The sequence below is a fragment of the Zerene cesonia genome, chromosome 19, assembly GCF_012273895.1.
Source record: "Zerene cesonia ecotype Mississippi chromosome 19, Zerene_cesonia_1.1, whole genome shotgun sequence".
Lineage (NCBI taxonomy): Eukaryota > Metazoa > Arthropoda > Insecta > Lepidoptera > Pieridae > Zerene > Zerene cesonia.
Window position 1 is genome coordinate 8,963,729 of NC_052120.1, and position 21,653 is coordinate 8,985,381.

General features: G+C 32.5%; 1 protein-coding gene across 1 annotated transcript in view; it reads left to right on the top strand.

The window, feature by feature from the left end:
- The first annotated feature begins 1,119 nt into the window (after nt 1-1,119).
- The window catches only part of LOC119834333 (protein dachsous), a 229,786-nt gene continuing 209,252 nt past the window's right edge, over nt 1,120-21,653 (top strand). Inside the window, exons 1-2 of the mRNA XM_038358675.1 lie at nt 1,120-1,302; nt 9,228-10,974. Coding sequence (XP_038214603.1) covers nt 9,271-10,974 — 1,704 coding nt within the window. The 5' untranslated portion in view covers nt 1,120-1,302; nt 9,228-9,270. The remainder of the gene's footprint in view (nt 1,303-9,227; nt 10,975-21,653) is intronic.

Genomic DNA, 21,653 nt, shown 5'->3' on the forward strand with positions numbered 1-21,653 from the left:
GACAGATTCGAAATTCAAATGTAATATTTTTTTATAATTAAGTGTAACAGTATTTATGGCCAGACTAAGTATACTCCATAGTGACGTAGTTGGCCTTTGCTAGGTTCCAACGTCAATATTGTAGAAATGTTATACCTAATTATATTGATTTTAATAATATTATATTGAATTATATTATATTGAATTATAATGTAGAAATATTATACCTAATTACACAGATATTATAAACTTGTATAAATCTATCTTGTTTATATTCCAATTTAGTTGAATGAAAAAAAAATTTACTACGAATTATGTTTCCAATAACATAATTGGTTAGGAAAACTACTACTGCTAGAGAACTAAAAATAAAAAATAAAAACTTTTCTGACTAACGCAATTATCTTTGGAAAACGGTAATAAAACGTGTCTATCACTAATACTGAAGGCACTAATACTGAAAAATACCCAACATTTTTACGAAAGCAATTACAGTTATTTATGACTATTATGATATAACCAAAAGTGGAACTCACGTGAATATATTATATGTATACATTTGACCCCTGACATTTCCGCTATTACATTAATTTATAATGTGCAGCGGATTTTTTTATCCTGTATTTATAAATAAAAAATATATTGAAGTAAATAAAGATGGTTAGACCTATACATTACATACGAATATTTTATAAAACAAATTCTAGAGAAAAGAGAGTATTTCCTATTGACTTTTAATTCTCTACATTGAGCACAAGATATCCGCTCGCGTTGAAGTCTTTTTCACTGAACAGGCGCATCTCTACATTGCGGGAATGAATAAACTTCACGTATTATAATTAAAATAAATAAAACTATTTTATGTGTTCTCAAATTCAACCAGTCCTGAATAAAAAATAAAACCGAAAACTTCACCCGCTGCCGGCGAACTAAACGGCTGTCATACAGGAATAAAATTTAAAATTTACAGTGCGAGATAAGGGTACAGAGTATAAATAATTGTATAGTGTTATCATAACGTTATCCACGGATCAACCGACGTCCCTATCCACTATCGAGGGAGGCTCGAAATTGGCGTTCAAAACGGTATGCGAGCAACCTGTTATGGCGGGCGGGAGGGGAGCCGCCGACGCCGCCAGTGCCTCCGCGAGCCTTGCCGCGACCGTGTGCCTCCACGCCGTGCTACACGTTCCCATTGAAAACTTGTGCCAAACAGTGCTACCTAGATTCTTGTATTTAGTGTTAATTCGGATTGCAGTGTTGTGCTTTTGTGTGTGCTAAAAGCGTATGATTATGAACGGAACTGCGTAAAGGATTCTGGAGGTGGGTTCTCCGAGTTTCGACTAACTTGCTAAGTTGGTCCCGCTTTTAAGCTAAGGCGTAAGCTTGCGTATCACTGTGCTCTTAGTAGACGAGTAGCTTTGCGTAATGTGTACTTTGCAAGGGCTCTACATGTGACTTTGTAAGAGTTAAGTGATGTAGAGTTTTGAGTTTCTTACTTTTTCAAATTCAACCGGTATAATGCATCTTGCCATAAAACATCGTAAAGAGTCGTTTAAAAAGGTTTTATATTCCATAATGAGCAACGCGTTAAAAAAATACGTGGACCACGATCAAAACAAACAGAAATGCTATCAAAGATATATCTGTCTGTACTATATATGAGAAGAAAACATAGGAAAACAATATTTTTCACATGCACACGCGCTTTCAATAAACGACCAGAGCTTTCAAGTTTTAGAGACACGATACTTAAAATCTATATTAGACTTTATGTTAGTGTAAAAGTCACATGGAAATAGATTTCAAACCTTAAATATAATCGCAACGATTCTATCTATAATCAGAATACAGTCCCATCTATAAATTATAAGGCAAAATAAGAAATACACTCAACAAAAATTCTTTCAGTCTCGCTTAGTAAACAATCTGTAGCTCATCCTCCTACGTAGCCTTTAATCTCGGCACAAATCCGAATCTTACGAGAGCACGGAGTCGTCAGGCATTCGCACCTGGTATTGTCTATAAAACCCGGCCCATTACACTTTATGGACTCGGCTTCAGATAACACATTTTATTTCTAATTACTTTTTATGTTGGACCTAATGCATCTAAGGCTTTATAGCATCCAGCTCAGGTTAAAGATTCTAATTTTCGTTATTGATTTGTACAAATGCAGTCCGATCATTATTTGGATGGTAGATGTATTAATTGCATTTTTCAATCCCTCTAAATTTTAGGATCTTAATTAATTGAATGCTATCATAAAAGGCATTATAAATCAATATAATTCGACTCTTATCACTCCAGAATGAAAATAAAAGAAATAAAAGTTTTAAGGAGGTCGTACAAAAACATTCAAACTATTTTAATACCACAGCCTGTGAAGTTATCTGTGAAATATCTTTCTATAGATATAGGATTAGGGAAAATTGCGCAATAAATAGCTATCAGTAACTCTAGAATCAATTATAATACGATAAATCGTATTAGTTTCTAGAAGTAATATTATAATTTGTAACAGTAACATATATATTACTCGTAAATTGTAAAACATCTAACTCTTGTTTTATCTTTGGTACAAAATATATTTATACCTAAAAAGCTTCCTTACAATAGTAGATACAAAAAAGAAAAAGAAGTTAGAAGAAGTTTTAGGAAGATAATATTAACAATTGTATCGGTAGGTTAAAAAGTACATGAGTTATACACAAGACAGTTATACAAATAACTTCATTTCATTTAAATTTCAGTATACTTCATATACACTAGAAAACATAATATGTACTTAAGTGATCACTAATTTAGACATTTATGAGGTTTACCGCTCCATTTCTCAGAATGCTTCTTTCTAAGCTCAAACAGAATATAACTCGTCCGCTTTGCTTACAGGCAATTAAACAAGGAAGCGATTTTGTACAATTTAAAGTAATGATAAAATTACCTGTCCATACGTAATACAAACTTGATGACTTAACTGTATATGAGATTTTTTAATTATCTACGTTCAACTGGCTAAAGACTTGTTTTTCTTCAACCGATAGAATATACATGGTAATCATTAGGACACAATCGCACGGCGGTTTTTTATTGGCGATTTGTAATTATGCAATTTGTTTCGATAAGTGAAGAGAATGGTAAGTCCAAAGAATTTATCTGGGATAATAAATTCATATGTTTTATAATTGAGATACTAAGTTTGGTTGGAAGTAAATTATTTTGTTTTAAATAATCTATTACTATATTTAATAGTTGAATATTTAAGATAATATATTGTTTATAAGGCGGGTATTATATTTCATTTGAAATTCAATCAGCCTATTAGGGATTACTAAAAATATTTATGTTTCTAAGTAATAGGAACTATTATAACCGACTTCCTAAGTTATTAATAAAATAACAATTTTCGTTTATCAAAATTCATTAATGAAACTTAAGATAAAACATCAATAATCACTTTAATGAATATCCGTATAATATTATTTAGAATATACATATTTTAAAACAAAAAAAAAAAATTATTTGATAACGCGTGTCTGTCGATCCTAGAACCAGTTCCATTCAAAATATTAGTGGGTTTTGAACCCGCTTGGCGGAAAATATTAAGAAGTTTTAATATTAGAATAATATTCGCGTTATGTCAAAATATCATGTTCAAATGCATTTCGTCAATTAACTACATTTTCGTATTAAATATACATTACAGCGGCGAAGTTACCATTGAAACTAAAATTGATAAATTATAACAGGGTAAAAAAATGGTCGTCAAAAGCACAGATTATACGCAATATTTTATTCATTCATTAGTATGTGTTTATTTAGATGGGTAATTTTTATACAATCTATGTTTTATGTTATATATTATTAAGCATTACTAATAGCATAGGTAATAATATTATACTAGGTAATATCGAACTTATTATAATTTTTCAAGTTTCCTAATACAAAGTAGTTTATCTTATCAATGATTTAGTTTATTAAGCTTCAATCACTGTTTTATTCAGACACTACATAAAAAGAAACCGAAATATTTTTTTATGCATTTAAATGCAAAATGAACTCAACTGTATATTGTCTAAAATAAAAGATTAACGTAAATTTTGAAATTAAAAGCTTTTTAAGACTGGTCTCCCCGTGACCACGCTCGCTGTAAAGTGTTTGAAACGTCGGTTTAATAATATAATGAATAAATCGCGTTTAGAATCCGTTAAAAAGTTTTTAATTGCTAAATGTATGATACTCGCGTAAAATCAAACACAAGAAAATACTAGATTAACGTAATATATTATAACTTAACATAATTATTAAAAATATTGATTTAAATGCAATGCTCTTATTTTTATTCGATATTTATAGCGACATTTTTAATTTACCCTAAGGCAAACGTAAACATAATGTTTGGTTTCCACATAAATACGTTTAAATACGAAAAAAGCTGTTATTAAGCTATCATTAAGAATATATTTATGTTGATTATTTATTATTATTGCCAAAAACAAAAGCAAATCATTTTCTTTTCTTCTCTCTTAACATCGACAAATCCCATTATATTATAATTATCATATATTTTTTCGTGTATAAAAGTCACCATCACTCTTCCAAAAAGACAAAAAATATGTAAGGAACATACAATATATTTCGTTTATCGGCGAAAAATCGTCCGAAGATTGTATTACTTACTCGTAAATTACATCAAACGGTGTAAGGGGACAGAATTTACACTGCTTAATAAAGAAATAACACGAATTTTTTAGTCTGTTACACCTACGCGCCATTTTGAATTTGCCGCCATGTCTTATTGGATATTTTAAAAATGCTAAAGTTGTTATTGACAAAAATTGTTGAGATATTTTATGTTTATGAAACAGCTACAGGCGTGTTGATACGAATGGTACAAAGCATCGATTGATAACCATCATATTCAATGCAAAGTAGGGCATTGGAGTTTCTTTATGCGAATGGACTCTATTTTTATTAAAGTCTTCATTGTGTTGGTCGCCTTTTTATGGAAATTTTATGTAGGCATTCCATATTTGAATTGTTGTAGTATAAGTTAATAATGTTATAAAACGAACGTTTATCACTTCACAGAGGTTGAGGTGTCATAACTTACAACATAAGTATAGCACTGTTTAGCATATTTTATACATTATAAAAATTGTCATGATATATTGTCGATTTTCTATTCTATGTCCTTTCTTGAGTCTCAAACTATCCCTGTATTAAATTTCATCCAAGTCTGTTCAATGGTTTAGGCGTGAAGAGGAAACGGACAGTGTTACTTTAGCATTTATAATATCAGTAGAGATAGTAGGGATTATATTTGAGTTAGCAACCCTTACCTAGGTGTAGATATTTTTCTATAATTTTAAACAATGAACTAAAATAATAATAACAAAGAAAATTATGAATTATATTCCTTGTCTATGTTATGACATGTTTATTTTACGGCCAGTGATATGTCACTGACCATAAAGAAATAAAAAAATAATTTAATACCATCCTTAAAAAAATTTAAAAATATAAAATAAACAAAAATCGAACAGACCTTCAAGATTATCGTTTAGGAATCGCACAATAACTTATTCGCGCATAGTATAATCTTTGGGAAGGAATGGTGAACGTCCACCGGCCGGAGCATGCGCGGGATTTTTGACGTTAATTCACTGAGGCGGCTTTTTGGCCATCGCCGACGCTTTGCGAGCAATTTAATACATTTTTACTTAGATATATCTCGCTTTTTAGATCACTGAATAATTTTTGGCGTTTCTGTTGAGTTTGTGTTACAAATTATTTGAACAAGCATTTAGTTTTTCGTGTCTAATTTTTAATAACAGTCGTTGTCAATATACTTTTTTATTTTATATACCTATATATGTATTTTAAGTCACTGGAATATAATTTAGATTGAAAAAAACATATAAAAAACATATCAATTTACGCTTATCTGAAATAGTATATTTAAAGATAGCTAGCAACATAAAATTAAATTATTCTGGAAACTCGATTTATTTTCTAGACAGACAATTTCGATCACTATTATAAATAAGTATGCACTTATAACGTACTTAAAATTTACTTTAGATAACACTTCGAACTCATTCTAGGAATATGATCGAACTTTTCATTTAGGCATCAATAAAATGTGGCAACATAAGTGCATAATACATGTATATATTTCGTATACAATCGCCTGCTCTTTACGGATCGTGGCTGGCAATAAAAAACTGATTTTATTATCTAGACGAACGCGAATGCTTGGATACGAGGATTTTTGGAACTTGTTATTTTACTTTTTTTTTGTGATATATTTAAAAAATTCTTCTGTTAATTGGTTAATATATTGAAGCAACTAATGGTGGTGCTGTGCAAGTTATTTCCATATCAATAATATTTTATATGAAAATAAAAAAAAAGCAAATCGGTTAGCCTCTTATTCCGTAGCACTTCAATGTTATTTACAGAAAATTTATTTTTACTATTATTTAGAAGAGTATTAATATAGAGTGAGTGTAATATGTTTCATAAAAGCCCTCTACAATAAAACCTTATAATTTTGATACAACTATCACATTCATGTACACAACTCCTAAGGATAAATTAATAAGAAACAAAAGCTGAAGGCTCAAAAAAGTTATGTATGTGTATGCATACATACATGTGTGTGTAAAAAGCCAATGTGTGGTACACCTGCTAACTACATAGTTAAATCCTAGTGTGTTATTGTTTTAAGTGAAACAATAGTACCTAAAATTTCCTCGCTAATAGCTTGGCACTGAGCCCGATGTGGCTACCTGCGCATACGTCAACAAAGGATCCTTACAATGAAGCCCCGGGCAACGAACAGACGGACATAAAAATATATTTGTTCTACCTATTGTTCACGTACAAAGTTGAGATAAAATGACCGGTCATTAGTTGTGATTATATACAAGACATATGCGTGTACGTATAGTAAGGTATGACATATTGGAATTTTTTAATAATTATAAACTATCTACTTTGAAGTACATTGAAGGTTATCAATACATTGCTTTACGCTACAATAATATAATCCAATCAATGTATTGTGCACGTCAATTTACTATTCAGTGGTCGAGTATTAGTTATTACAAGATTGGGTAACAAAGGTATAACATTCGTAATTCAGAATTAGCTTCAAGAATTATGGCCCATTAAGTGTTATTGTTAAATATATGTTCATCTTGATTAAAATTACAGTCATAAATGCCATTTACAATAGAACTCATTTGCACTATGGCCAAAAAATAATAATTATTAATTTGACTCGTTAGTACTAAAATTGCAAATTACATTGTTATAAAAATGTAATAATTTGTGGTAATAATTAATGCCAGCTTATATACGGAATGGCGGAATTATCAAAGAGCCTATTATTAATTCGATGTTGTGAAATATTCCAGATGTAGTTATGTATATAAATGATTTTTATTTGTGATAAGGCTAGTGTGTAAATTAAAAATGTTGCTGTGAGTTTTAATAAGAGAACAAAAAATTAATGGATTAAAGCATTTTATTTCGACTTATGCGTTATGTATTTCACGTGTATTTGTATAATCACTGTGCAAATTATAATCATAGAAACATAATCAGAAGTGTACTTTTTTATGTCACCGTCGGCAATAGAGCTAGTGGTACGCCTGACGGTAAGCTCTACCACTGCCCATGAACATTTGGAGAGGCGTATTGTCCATAGCAGTCCTTATGCCTCTACAGATGGATTACCGACTTTAAATTGGGCAGGATTGGCAAGGGGAATAAAGGAAAGGACACATACAAAAAAACTACCGCATACACAAGCTACTTCAATATAATACATATTTTCTAATAGTTACAAATTAGAGATGTTTCAACAAAAAGTATCAATTTATACAATAACTAAAAGGCTTCACATTTTTAATTAAACTTGAACATGACACATTCGCGATAAAACACATAAGCACTATTGCAATTTAAAAATGTATCATCCACTTTGCACTCGGCTCGCTATCTGCCATTCACCCGAGTATAGCCGCGAGTCCCGCTAGTGTTAATGGTGATACCGGTCTTAGATATGTTGCTCTGTCTATGCTAGCGGATAGCGATTCCATTCTTCCTTAGTATTGTTAATAACGCATTTGGAATTTGGCAACAAAGAAAATTGGGCCTATAGACCCCTTAGTAGTGTCAATAACTATATTGGATTTCGGGGATAAAGAGAAACGTGCCATCACTACTTAGTATAAAACAAAGTCGCTTTCTCTATTCCTATGCCCCTGCATAAATCTTTAAAATTACCCAACGGATTTTGATGGCGTTTTTTTAATAGATAAAATGATACAAGAGGAGGGTTTATATTTATAATAACATCTGTTAAACTACTCCGAATTTAACGCGTGCGAAGCCGCGGACAAAAGCTAGTTATGTAATAAGGAAGAAAAGCTGTATAATGTCGTTTATAAGTTAATAACCCGACCAATTGTAATACAGCTATTTTATAAACATTCTATTACTGAAAAAAGCAGTCTTCTCGGTACAAACTTCTCTCTTCTTAAACCATTCTTTAACTATTTATATGATATATTTCGGTATTAGTGGTTTAAAGTTCAAATCGCCTTTCGCTAATCCCAGCTATGTGACTCCTGTCTCATGTGTATGAATTATTAAATAATCGAGACCGGCGTATCTCTTTGAATTTGTGTGAAACTTTGTAATTTGCCAACTTCATCGACAGTTAAATGGGTTTTAGTAACAAGAACTTTTGTTTAATTTGAAATGTTTTTTGAATTACATCCGACATAATTCTTTTATAAATGTTCATTTTATTATAAGTTTGGATTTGAGTAAAAAGTGAAAAGATTTTCATTCTTTTAATTATTGTGAATCATAAATCTATACCAATATTGAAAAGCTGAAGAGTTTTTTTGTTTGTTCGAGCGCACTTATTCAGGAACTACTGGTCTGATTTGAAAATTTTTTCAGTGTTAGATAGCCCACTTATTGAGGAAGCTATAGGCTATATATGTACCACGGGCGATGCGGGGGCGTATCGCTAGTCAATAATAAAACTTGTGTATTTATGTAAAGGATATCAATAATTTTATGCAATCCACAATTGTTAAATTCAGTGAAAGGGGCTAGCTATAAATTTCCTGAAATAACTTGGATCCCACGTACTAATTAAATTGCATATAGTAATTTTAAATAGAGGATATCCGATACAATAATGTTGTTTCTTTCAATTCCAGGTTTCAGTGACAATGCGCGAGCGGTGAGAGCAACAGTCGCGCGATGTTGCGCGCAATTATCTGTCTTCTGGTCGCCTCGGCGGCCGGCGAGCACGTACGCGAGTTCACCGTCCGAGAGAACGCCCGCGCAGGCGCCCTTGTTGGCCACCTCGGGGACGAACTGCCCGACGCCGCCCCACCGTACACCATCGTCCCGGTCCTCGGTAGTGCCGTTAATGACGACCTGAAAATAGATCCCCACACTGGAGAAATACGGACACGAGTGCCATTAGACAGAGAGAATAGGGACCATTACGCTCTAGTCGCTATCCCCGCTAGCGGTGATAATATCCGCGTAGTCGTCCGCGTGTCTGATGAGAACGATAACGCTCCCACATTCCCCACCGCGGTCATGAACGTTGAGTTCTCCGAAAACACACCTAGAGATGTCAAGAGGAAACTCAATCCCGCTAAGGATCAGGATTTAGACATTTTCAATACCCAAAGATATAATATTGTGTCGGGGAATACAGATAACGCTTTCAGACTATCATCACATAGAGAACGTGACAGCGTTCTGTATTTAGATCTTCAAATTAATGGTTTTCTTGATAGAGAAACGACAGACCATTATGAATTGGTCATAGAAGCATTGGATGGTGGAACGCCACCCTTGCGAGGGACAATGACTGTAAATATTACTATTTTAGATGTAAATGATAACCCGCCAGTATTCGCTGAAAGCGCATATTCAGCTATGATACCTGAAAATGCTACTGTAGGAACTGCAGTGTTGAAAGTTTTCGCTACGGACTCTGATGCAAGTGAAAACGGTTTAATTGAATACTCTATTAATAGAAGACAGAGTGACAAAGAAAATATGTTCAAAATAGACCCAAATACAGGTGAAATTACTGTAAATAAAGCTTTAGATTTCGAGACCAAAGAATTACATGAATTAGTCGTTGTCGCTAGAGATAAAGGCGCGCAGCCGTTAGAGACAACAGCATTTGTATCAATACGTGTTACTGATGTAAATGATAACCAGCCTACAATTGACGTGATATTTTTAAGCGATGACGCTACGCCAAAAATATCAGAGGCGGCGCAGTTAGATGAATTCGTGGCTAGAATATCTGTACACGATCCTGATTCGAAAACGGAGTACTCAAACGTTAACGTAACTTTAAGCGGTGGCGATGGACATTTCGATTTGCGGACGCATGATAATATCATATACTTAGTGGTAGTTGCTTTACCGTTAGATCGCGAATCTCAGTCTTCGTACACGTTGAATGTAGTTGCAACTGATAAAGGCTCGCCTCCATTGCACGCTTCGCGTATAATCAATCTGCGAGTGACAGATGTTAACGATAATCCCCCAGTATTTCTTGAAAGCGTTTATAAAACGAGTGTCCCAGAGGCCGCTGCGCCCGGTACTCCAGTACTGCAAGTGTCAGCCAGTGACGTAGACGAGGGTGAAAATTCGGAAATACGTTACTCTTTGCTTCCCACTCCCCAGTCAGATTGGTTCTTGATCGATGAGCGTTCTGGTCTAGTTACAACTCGATCCCGTGTCGATTGTGAGACGAATCCTATGCCGCGTTTGACGGTGGTGGCGAGTGATCGTGGTAATCCTCCTATGTCCTCAACCGCCACGTTGCTAGTGACAGTGCTGGATGTGAATGACAACGAGCCGATATTCGACCAATCCTTCTACAATGTCACCGTGCCGGAGAATGAAGCGGTCGGCAGCTGTATTTTAAAGGTGAGCTTTTAAATTACTTTCTTAATCTTGTAAAATGCATGTTTATCACTTTAAAAGAATATATTATACAAAAACGAAATCACTTTTAGTTGAAACATATATTACTATACATAACAATATATTCCACATTAGGTATAATTGCTCATTGTCATTTAAAACCTCAGATACTCAAATTCCCATAAAAATGGTAGAAACGTTAAAAAACGCAATCTGTTTAGAAAATACAAACTTCATTACCGCAGCCAATTAAAGCTTACTGCGTTTAATGCTATACGCGACCAATATTTTTCTATAAGAATTTAAATGATAGAACTTTCTCTGCGTGTCCATGATTACAGCTTCCGATGATACATTTATAGGCCGACCAGTCGTACGTATTAATCATAACTGTATTGGATAGAGTCATTTCATGATTGTAGGTTTTATTACGCTATTTACTCATAGAAAACTTTTGGAAACTCGGCCATTAACCCACATCTAACGATATGGTTCATTATACCCGGTCTGTATTCAAAATTTGTGAAAGTTTCTATGAGTCGTGTCGAATGATTATGTCGGGTTGTCGCTGAAAATGCCAGTGAAATGTCAGGCAACGTTTCGAGCTGTTGCTATGTAATAATTGTGGGCTATTGGATTCCTTCCTGGAGTAATTGTTGCAAGATACGCTGTGGGAGGTATGGTGTATTCTATTAGCAGAACGCAGATTCCGTATAAAGGTTACGGTGCTTCATTTGTGGCAATAATAAGTAGATTATAATACAAGTAAAAAGTCATCGCTATCGTTATCGGTGCACGATCGAAATAAACTCGACAATTTAATTACATTAATTATTGACTTAAGTCTATTTGTATATTATCCGCTGAAGCAGTGCAGAAAGGTATCGTAGTAACGCAGTATCGTATAATAGTTGAGCCCACCAACCCCAGTATTATAACGCATTTGAAAAAATAGAATAAAGCTATGAATATAAGTTCAGGGGAATTTTACACAAATACTTCATAGTACATATAATGAATATTCTATCGTGCCGGCATTAGACGTTGTAACAATTTTATTATTACGTATTTTAATCAAGTCAATCCATAACGAGGACCAGTACTCGAGAGTTAATACACACGCCTCCCCTTTATCCTCCATCATAACGAAGCGCGAACGCAATATATCTCGGAATTTATTTAATAACAAAACTTTACTTCGTCCCACTAAAACTTATCAACAATCTTTAAACATTGTTCGTACGCAATTACGATAAACAAGTCTCGACAATTAGTTATTGAGACAGATCAATTTCTTTTATCTGCTCCCCGCCCGGGATGCGAATTTGTTAAAAAACCACCTGATTTTCATTAAATCTTATCGGTCGAATCCGTCAGGTAATAACTTACGGTTAATTCGTTTTAATATACGAAACATAGTCATAAGTGTGGGATATAAATCTATCTTATGGAGTGATGTGAGTTTCGGCGAGGGCTGGATCGCATCGCAAATTGCGATCTAAATTGAAATTTAAACAGCGTATGGTGCCTGAGGCGCTTCAACCAATAAGCTTTTGGCGGGCGACTGGAATTGTATATGACAAGTTTGTATAAAGTAATTTACTATCGCTAGTTTATGTGGGTTATTGTTTATTGTTTTTTAAATTTCGATGTATATTATTCAAGTGTATGTAATAACATCGTAATTTAATAATAATTTGGTTGACGAGTTTACTTAAAATTTATATATTTTAGTTTCCTAACATATTGTTCCACATTAATTAACTAAAATGAAAAAGTCTGATTCCAATAGTTGATATTCAAATCTTTTCAAATTAGCGAATATATTTGGACCAATTAACTAATTTAATTGATTTTGCACCTGTAGGTGTAACTTTCAATACATTTATTATGTAACTGCGTGGGCATTTAACCTTGTTATGGTTTGGCTAGCAATTATGTTTGCAACTTCCGTTCACATACATATTGTTTATGCAAGTCAATAATATAACCTTTTTTATTTAAATGGGAGATACCCGACAATTTATAATATATATTGCATACATGAAGAACGTCTGAACCAATCTGAATGAATTTTGTTGAAAGTTGAAGACCTGAAAAAGGACATAACATAGTTTTCATCCCGGAACTCCCACGGGAATGCGAGCTATCCTGGGAAAACCCTAGGTCTGTCTAAAAAAATTTCCTTCCATGCAATTGTAATTTTCATTCAATACGACATTATTTCGTAAACGACACCTCGAACAACAATAGCATATATCTTGCATATACTAAGTTCCCTATGATATGTTAATATACATTAAATTCTCATATAAGGTTATCGGCCTAGCCTGTACCCATTACGTATTTACGCTAGAACATCGCACGTGATTAGTATTTCTATCGTTTCATTATATTGGCTCGCTCTGTCCTACATTATTAGCTAAAGATGCTTTATCAGATTTCCTTATACGTGCTGAAGCAGATAAGAGATTTTTTCGCCAACGGGTAGGGCTAGTTGTTTCTGTGAAAGCATTATGATAGACGGCCGTGATATCCCCATTAGTGAATAGATGCGGTTTTTTCTCGGCGCTAAAAACGATGCAGCGTTTACTGAGAGTAACTGTTTGTGGAATTTGTAAAGTGATCTGTATTTTTAATATAGTAACAAATCACTATTGATTCTAATATTATTAATGACCGATTTGTATGAAAATTTTGTACATATATAGTTTGGGACAAGGAAATCCACGAGAACAGGAATTATTTGCGGAAAACCCCTTAGACTGTCCTCTTTTTGCTACGCGGGTGAAGCCGTAGTATGTGGGTATGACTGGACTTTAAAAATGTTAATGTTTCTTAGGTATCTTTTAGCTCTATTACATAAGTATAGATTGAGGAAAGTATGATTATATTGAAGAACTATTGCCCCAATAGGTTTATCTATATTTTACAATAATATCCGTATAAACGACTAATTAGACTGAGCTACCAATGTGCTTCTGGGATGTAAGAGTAGGTACTTCTTAAAATAAATATTGTATATTGTTTGCATCAATCCTGGTTGTTGAAACTACATCCACTGAATCATTTCAGAACATTGCATTGCATTCATATATTATAAGTATTTTAAAATACACGCGGAACTTAGAAGGAAATGGCTATGAAGCATTTGCCTTTCATATGCTTCTATCTCATTATTTGATTACACACGGGCTTACATTCGTATTTAGCATGTTATATTTTCAATGGCTTTATAATACTCCATTTGAACGTTGCAAATTATAAGTTACAATGTACAGATTAGATGGGATATGATCACAAAGCGATCGAGATAGCGGCGTACGTGTGCCTACTCGGGATCGAAGTAAATACAATTGTTGGGATTGTGAGAATGTGTGGAGGCATTTAACGTTTAGGTCTCGTATATAGTGACATCGGGATTGAACTTGTTTCGCGCACTGTACTTTAATTAAATGTTTTGGTTAGATTGAACTCATGTTGCTTGGTGTCTGTCTTATGAAAGTAGTTCTATGTTTAAAATTTATTTGGTTTTTATTACATAAAGCAATCTTAATTTATTTGTGTATTTAATTTTTTTAACAAGTTGGAATGGAAATAAATATATAAATATCTATCTAAATATCACATCTACAGGAAAAAGATTGCCAATAGTATTTTAACTGTATTTAAATGTTTTATATAGATATAAACACTAAATTTCCCCATTTATACGCCGACGTAGTTCAAGATTGTTTCCCAATACGGGTAATGCCTGAATTTTAATCGTTATGCTTATGGAGCTTGAATAGACTGTTTGAAACGGTTTATTATATTAGAGTTATATTCTCATTCAATTACAATGTCCTCTATTTAAAGGATACAATGAAAAATCGGCGAAATACCACACATAAATGTTGGAGGTTTGTGTGTTTAAACAGTTATTGGTGATAGTTATTAAAAAGTTTAAAATTGGGGTGTCGAAAGAAATAATTTAGTTCTAATATGCTATATAGAATAGACTGCATAAAAATTAACACTTACCAGTCTTTTATACGATTTAAAAATCTGTTAGTGTTGTTCGGTTTTGTTTATTTGTTCTTTAGTTTAGAACATACCAACACGGAGTATGAAATATGAATCCATCACGTCTTTCCGAAAAGCCAACTGTGTTTCGCGACACCTGCTTAATACACGTCAGAGTTTATGTCAAAACGGCATGAAGATTTATTACTTACGCTTTTCACAAATAGCGCCCACATTAGCAGTCTTTAAACTACATCAGTAGCGGTACTGCCGGCTAACATCTTCAATAACCTGATAAGATACGGCAGCCATGTTGGATTCCGCGCGTTGCCATGGTTACCGCTTGATTGCGCGCGTAGGATGGGCACCCGCGTTTTTGCGTTTAGTTCGAAATTCCTAATTTATTTTTTTAATCCATGGACTTGGTTTCGAATGAATGTATTTTTGGTAGTATTGAATATGAATTCAAACATTAATTTCACGTCATTAATGTTCTTTATTAATATGATACTTGTCTGGGGTTAAGCAATGTGTCAACACAGGAATTCATTCTGAATATAACGTCTTAGCCTATATGACGACTATACCTTCGATGAAAAGCATTTTCGTCTGTCATAATAAGCAATGCATATTTCATACGAATAAAAAACTGTACTGCAAAAATAGCGTTGTTGTCCTTTGCATTGCCGTAACTCATAACCATATTTTATAAATACAATACAAGAACTTTTATTATTCCATTACGACGATCCAGCAGCAATAAATTAAATTATTGTTCAATAATACCATAGCATGTGGATGCCATTGACTATGGGTGATCCTCTTATCTCGGTCTGCCATTTTAATGAATCTATACGTGAGTGAAGGCTCCTCAATAAATTGGTCTAGCAAAACTTAAATAGTCGTAAACACCCGCAGGACACGTTCCCTTATGGTTCATAGTCACGCGATTGTTAATGATGTAACCGTTTAGATTTATGGGCCTGAATTCCGTTCAACCAGAGCCTGAGATTTAAAAAGTTAATGGAAATTTCAAATAACGTATTATTTATTGTTACTCCAACTCGCTCTTTGTGTCACATGCAAATTTGTTTTTAAATTTGGAACACAATTTTGTTCGAATATAGAATAGCCAATGGTTTACTATAGAATTAAATTATAATTCTGCATTTCATATTCCATAAATAAAAGTAATATTTATTTAATTGACGTTAAGAAAACTTAAACCTTTTCATCCTCAGCTTAGTATTTATAATAAATACGTGCCATTATGTAAATGAAAGTGCAGTTTGCATCACGATCATTTCGATTTCGATTTCTCTCAAGATCACTGTCCATTAAGTTATGCGCATCGAAAATGAATCGCGTGCATTACCACAGATTAATTACTGATATAACGCGTTGTATAAATCTGTTTGTTACTGGTAACAGTTTTCTAATTTTAACGTGTGGTAACACGCATCGATTGTTAAAAAAAATATATATTTCCTATGCATATGATTGTTTCACTTTCCTATATCGGTTACGAGGGCGTTTATGCAATAATTTGCATAGCATATAGTTTCCTTCGTTATATATGAGCTAATGTAGGCTCAAATGTATGAAATAACACACAATTGAAAATGATTGTTATGATTAGGAGTTGAGTATGAGATATTGACGTACAGGAGCGATTAGTGGTAGTAGGAAAGTAATTTTTATGTTACTTCTCTTTAGGAGCGTGAATTATTTGAGCTCTAAATATAATATGTATCTATAAAACTACAATAAGTAATACATGTTGAGCATGACAGTTTTTAAAACATAAATAAAAGGTCTTTAAAACTAACCGTCCATTAATGTTAATTTTTAAGTTTAAAATTTATAAAACAACAATGAAGTAAAACGAAAGTATGCATAATTAATTTCATTCAAAGTTTTCTTAAGGATGCATGTATAAAACATATCCAAAAGGAAATAATTATTTATTCACGTTAATAAATATAAGACTTAATATCTTTCTCATAATCCTTGAAATTGTTATCGAAATAATTAATGTAATGAACAGAGTTTATAGATATACCTTGTGTGGTCGTATGGTATTTATGAAATTCGTTGCTCACCTGGTAGACCTTCGGAGTATATTGGTTCGGATCGTTAAAATTTGTTTTTATTCCCCGCGTTTGCTAAGTAAGCAGTAATGAGGGTCTGTTCTTTCTCATTAATAATTACTATTGAATTAATTACATCGACTGTAGGGCAAGTGGTATTTACTGTTATTAATGGCAAAACTTACAGTTTTTAATTGCTTCTTAATTCATTTATGTATTTTATTGGTTTAATTAATTGGATTAAATAAATCTACGGGAAAAAATAATTTGTTGCATATTTTGTTTTATGTGATATCTCTCGTATGAAACTATACATTTCGTAATATGCGAAATCAGCATTCAAGGCATTTTTTTTATGTCATCGTCGGCAATGGAGCTGGTGGGTCGCCTGATGGTAAGCGCTACCACCGCCCATGAACATTAGGAGAGGCATAAGGTCGAATACAGATCTTACGCTTCTACAAATGGATTGCCAAAATTCAAATTGAAAAGGGATTAAGAAAGGATTAACGAGAGGAATAAAGGATATGGGTATAAAATATTTCACTGTTAATGTTACTTAATGTATTGCAGACAAAAACGAGTTTAAAACTATAACAAACCCCAGCATGGCCCAATAAACGCGATGAAAGTGAAAATTTACAATGGCGTCGTAAAAACCGGCATAAATGTCTGTCCTCTATCTTAATGAAATTACGGTTTACCGTTCTTCACTTATGCTAGGTTATTTATATCCATACTTAATGCCATATAATACGTAAGTTATTATGGAGCAAGCCTTTCGGTTTCAAAAGAGACCTTTTTTCACACACACAAACACACAAAATGTGACGTTGAGAGTCAAAATGTATAAGATAATTTTTTTTTATAAAATAATATATATTAGTTGCATTGTGGAATGTTGATTTAAAAACTCTATATTAAATCGGTATCTATAACAAAAATATAATCTATTATTAATAATTAAACACACATCGATCATTGTGACATAAAAAATAAACTTACAACGAAAACAATTCTTATTTTATGTTAGTAAAAGATAAAAACAATCGACATTGAGAGTGTTTGTCATGTTTTAATAGCGCTGTAGATAAAAATGTCCACGGGAACATTACGGTATAATTCATTGCTAGTGTTAAAAAAGATTTATTATTCACCGTTCGGTTAGGATGCCTAATTATAGATTTCACCTTTGTTTTCTCATAACAACAGGGATAATGTAAATTACATTCCTTTATTCGGATAATTGAAATTCGAAATTATATATTTAAATAAATGACATCTATGGTACACCATAATTTTAATACTTGATAAAACATGCTATACTGTTAGCCATTAAGAATGAAAAAGTTTCGAACTGTCATGTTTAAAATTCGAACGTCAATCCACAGACTTGATAGCGATAAACTACAGCCTACACATTGGGCTCTATTTTTATCATCCTTCCACAAACGCATGTAGCAATTAAGCATCGCAATGCGCATTATTATTCGCTTTATATAATACAAGAATGTCTTGTAAAATGATATGTCCGCGGACTCCCGCGTGTCTGATCGATTGCATTCAGTACTTATAAGGTACGAGGATTAATATTTAGTTTTGTTAATGCTTTTTACTTTTATTAAAATATCGCGGTAACTCGTGGCGGAGTTTTGTAGTCGTACGCCTTTACAGTCTGAGTAATTACAATTACAGATATAATTTCATATTATGAACAGAATATCATGAAAGATTACGATGTATAGCGGCTTATTTTCCTAGAAATACATACAATCAATTAAAGTGTTTATTTCATTGGCCTGTTTTTATTCAATTAATGAATGTAACATTTCATACGTAATGAATTTTATTTATACTTTTATTTTTTTTTCATTATGAAAAATTATGATGATCAGCAGAGCCTAATGCCTATGACTTTTAAGTAATCTTGAAGAATATCATAATCTATAAAATTAGGGATCCTCCAATATGTCGTATTATGTGAGAGTAATGTTATTATTTTCTTAAAATTATATGATATAAGAAAGAAAAGAACTCCGTTTCGAAAATTTTCCTAAAATAGACATTATGCAATCTAGAATTAATTATATTTATTTTAAAGACGACATATTAAAGTGACTCTTTAAATTGAAATCTGATAAACATAACCAATATGTCATAATTTATGAATAAAATATTTTATTTATATTTTCAGTGCGTCACTATATAAGGAAACATATTAATTATCAATGTTATGTTCAAGCGGAATTTCTATTATAAACAATATGGCAACATTCCGAATAGAGTCAGACCATTTTAAGAAAAGTAAAATTAAAAATAAACATCTTTAATAGTGTAGATGCGTTGAAATAAATGTGAATTAAGATACAATATAAATGTCACAAGATGTAAGCAAAAACCTAGTTTTGAAAGCCTTTATACGTCAAGAATTTTAATGATGGCAATGTTTTTACTCCGTGCGCTATTGAATGGATATTAAAAATCGCATCTTAATTGACTCTGATACTATATTTAAACTCCAATGACACGATAGAGTTACATCTAGCTTTTCTTTAATTAAAAAGCCATGGGATAAATTCTTTTTTTAAACAAGAATACGGATAATTTATTTAGGTAATTTATTAATATGATTTGGCCAACCATGAACAGAATATATTGCGTAAATATGCTGTATCTTAATGCTCTATAAGTATAAAATATAATTACAAAAGATTTGCTATAAAACAAAGTGTACATTACACAACTAACAAAAAAGTTTTTATATTTCACAGATCAAAAGATAAAGTAAATGCTGGCAACAAATAAAAAAGAAAAAGCTGTTGTAAACCAGTGATCGTGAACAATTGGTTCATTTAGTCTTATTTGATACACCTATGATACGGGGTGGCTATGGCCAAGTTATTTCTGCCCATGTCAGCTACATTTAACGTAGACAGCTAATGTGGCTAGAAAAAGATTGCATTACCCGATGCATTCCCACATCTCAGTACATTTACTTTTTGCCGTCCCAGGGCTGAAACGGTTAATACTAAATTGAATTTTTATGATGCGATTAGTACTTTATTTAAATATTTTTTTATGTTTTCTGATATTTAATTCGTATATTAATCAACTCGTCTTGCTTTTTACGTCAATTGACAATTCATTGTGTTCTCAATAACATCGCTGACATATGGATCGTAATGGGTTCTTTAGTATTTCAAGAAATGTATTGTTTGTAGAATGACTACCATAGATATACGAGTTCTTGTAGTCTGAGTATAACTTGGTAGTTCGTAAATTAAAATGTGTTTTTAAATAAAAAAAGAAATCGTCATATAGAAGAAAAGAAAGGAAATTATCGAAAAAGCATTGTACAATAGTTTAAAAATTTTCGTCTGAATTATAATGGATCTATTAAACACAAGGATTACGCGATAAAGGTTAATTTAAACCAATATATTATATCAATTTCTGTGACGACATATTTAATAAGATTTTGCAATATATTTTTGTAGTCAGTACACATTTCGTCGATGTATAATTTTAATCTGGCAATGCTACATGCTTCTTAAAATAGCGGGAAATAACATAAAATGCTACAGAGATTTGATTAATTTAAAAAGAACAAAAAGTTCTATATCGAATTGCTTATATTTTTTGTCAAATTTGATCTACTCTAATTACAAAATCTAAAATCGATTTAAAATATTTCAATGAACATTATACATATTCGGAAACTATAATTTATAATATTCATTACACATAGCTGTTAATTGCTAAACCGTTATAGAAATTCAATTAAAACAACGCGGTGTGCTGTCTTTTTAAAAATATACTTTTATAACATTTTAGTTACTTTTTAAAACGGATATTAAGACTATAGTGTAGCGAAATTAATCGAGAAATATGATTGGATATTAATCGCATCACGTTAAATGTGAATCTATTATCGGGTGGAGTGGTAAAATGTGTTTTATCACTCGACATTAAGGTGCTAATTTGTGCGCGCGTTCGTCGGATATATTTTTACCCACTAGGCTTTATTCAAAGGAGTTAAGGTCATTGGCTGGATTCCACGAGTATGAAGCGATATTGTAACGACACAGATGACAGGCGTGCTCAATCGGGTTTAAATTTTTAATATTCGTTTAATTTATTAAACGCGTTACGACAGAGTGGATGTGTGATACGTTAGTTATTTTAATATGGTCACTGGGTGAATTAAATATAACGTTGGCGTGTTGTAAATTGTGCTAAGATCATCTGAATTGTACTATGTCTGTTCTGGTGTTTGTACTGTTTTTTATTCCTACTAGTCTAAGGCATAAGAAGTAAACTGCGTTAAAAGGCCTTATCCTACTAGTCTAAGGCATAAGAAGTAAACTGCGTTAAAAGGCCTTATCCTACTAGTCTAAGGCATAAGAAGTAAACTACGTTAAAAGGCCTTATCCTACTAGTCTAAGGCATAAGAAGTAAACTGCGTTAAAAGGCCTTATCCTATTAGTCTAAGGCATAAGAAGTAAACTACGTTAAAAGGCCTACAGCCTATGTTAAAAGGTATAGAAATGTTAAAAGGATGACCTTTCTATAAACTTGATACTAGTA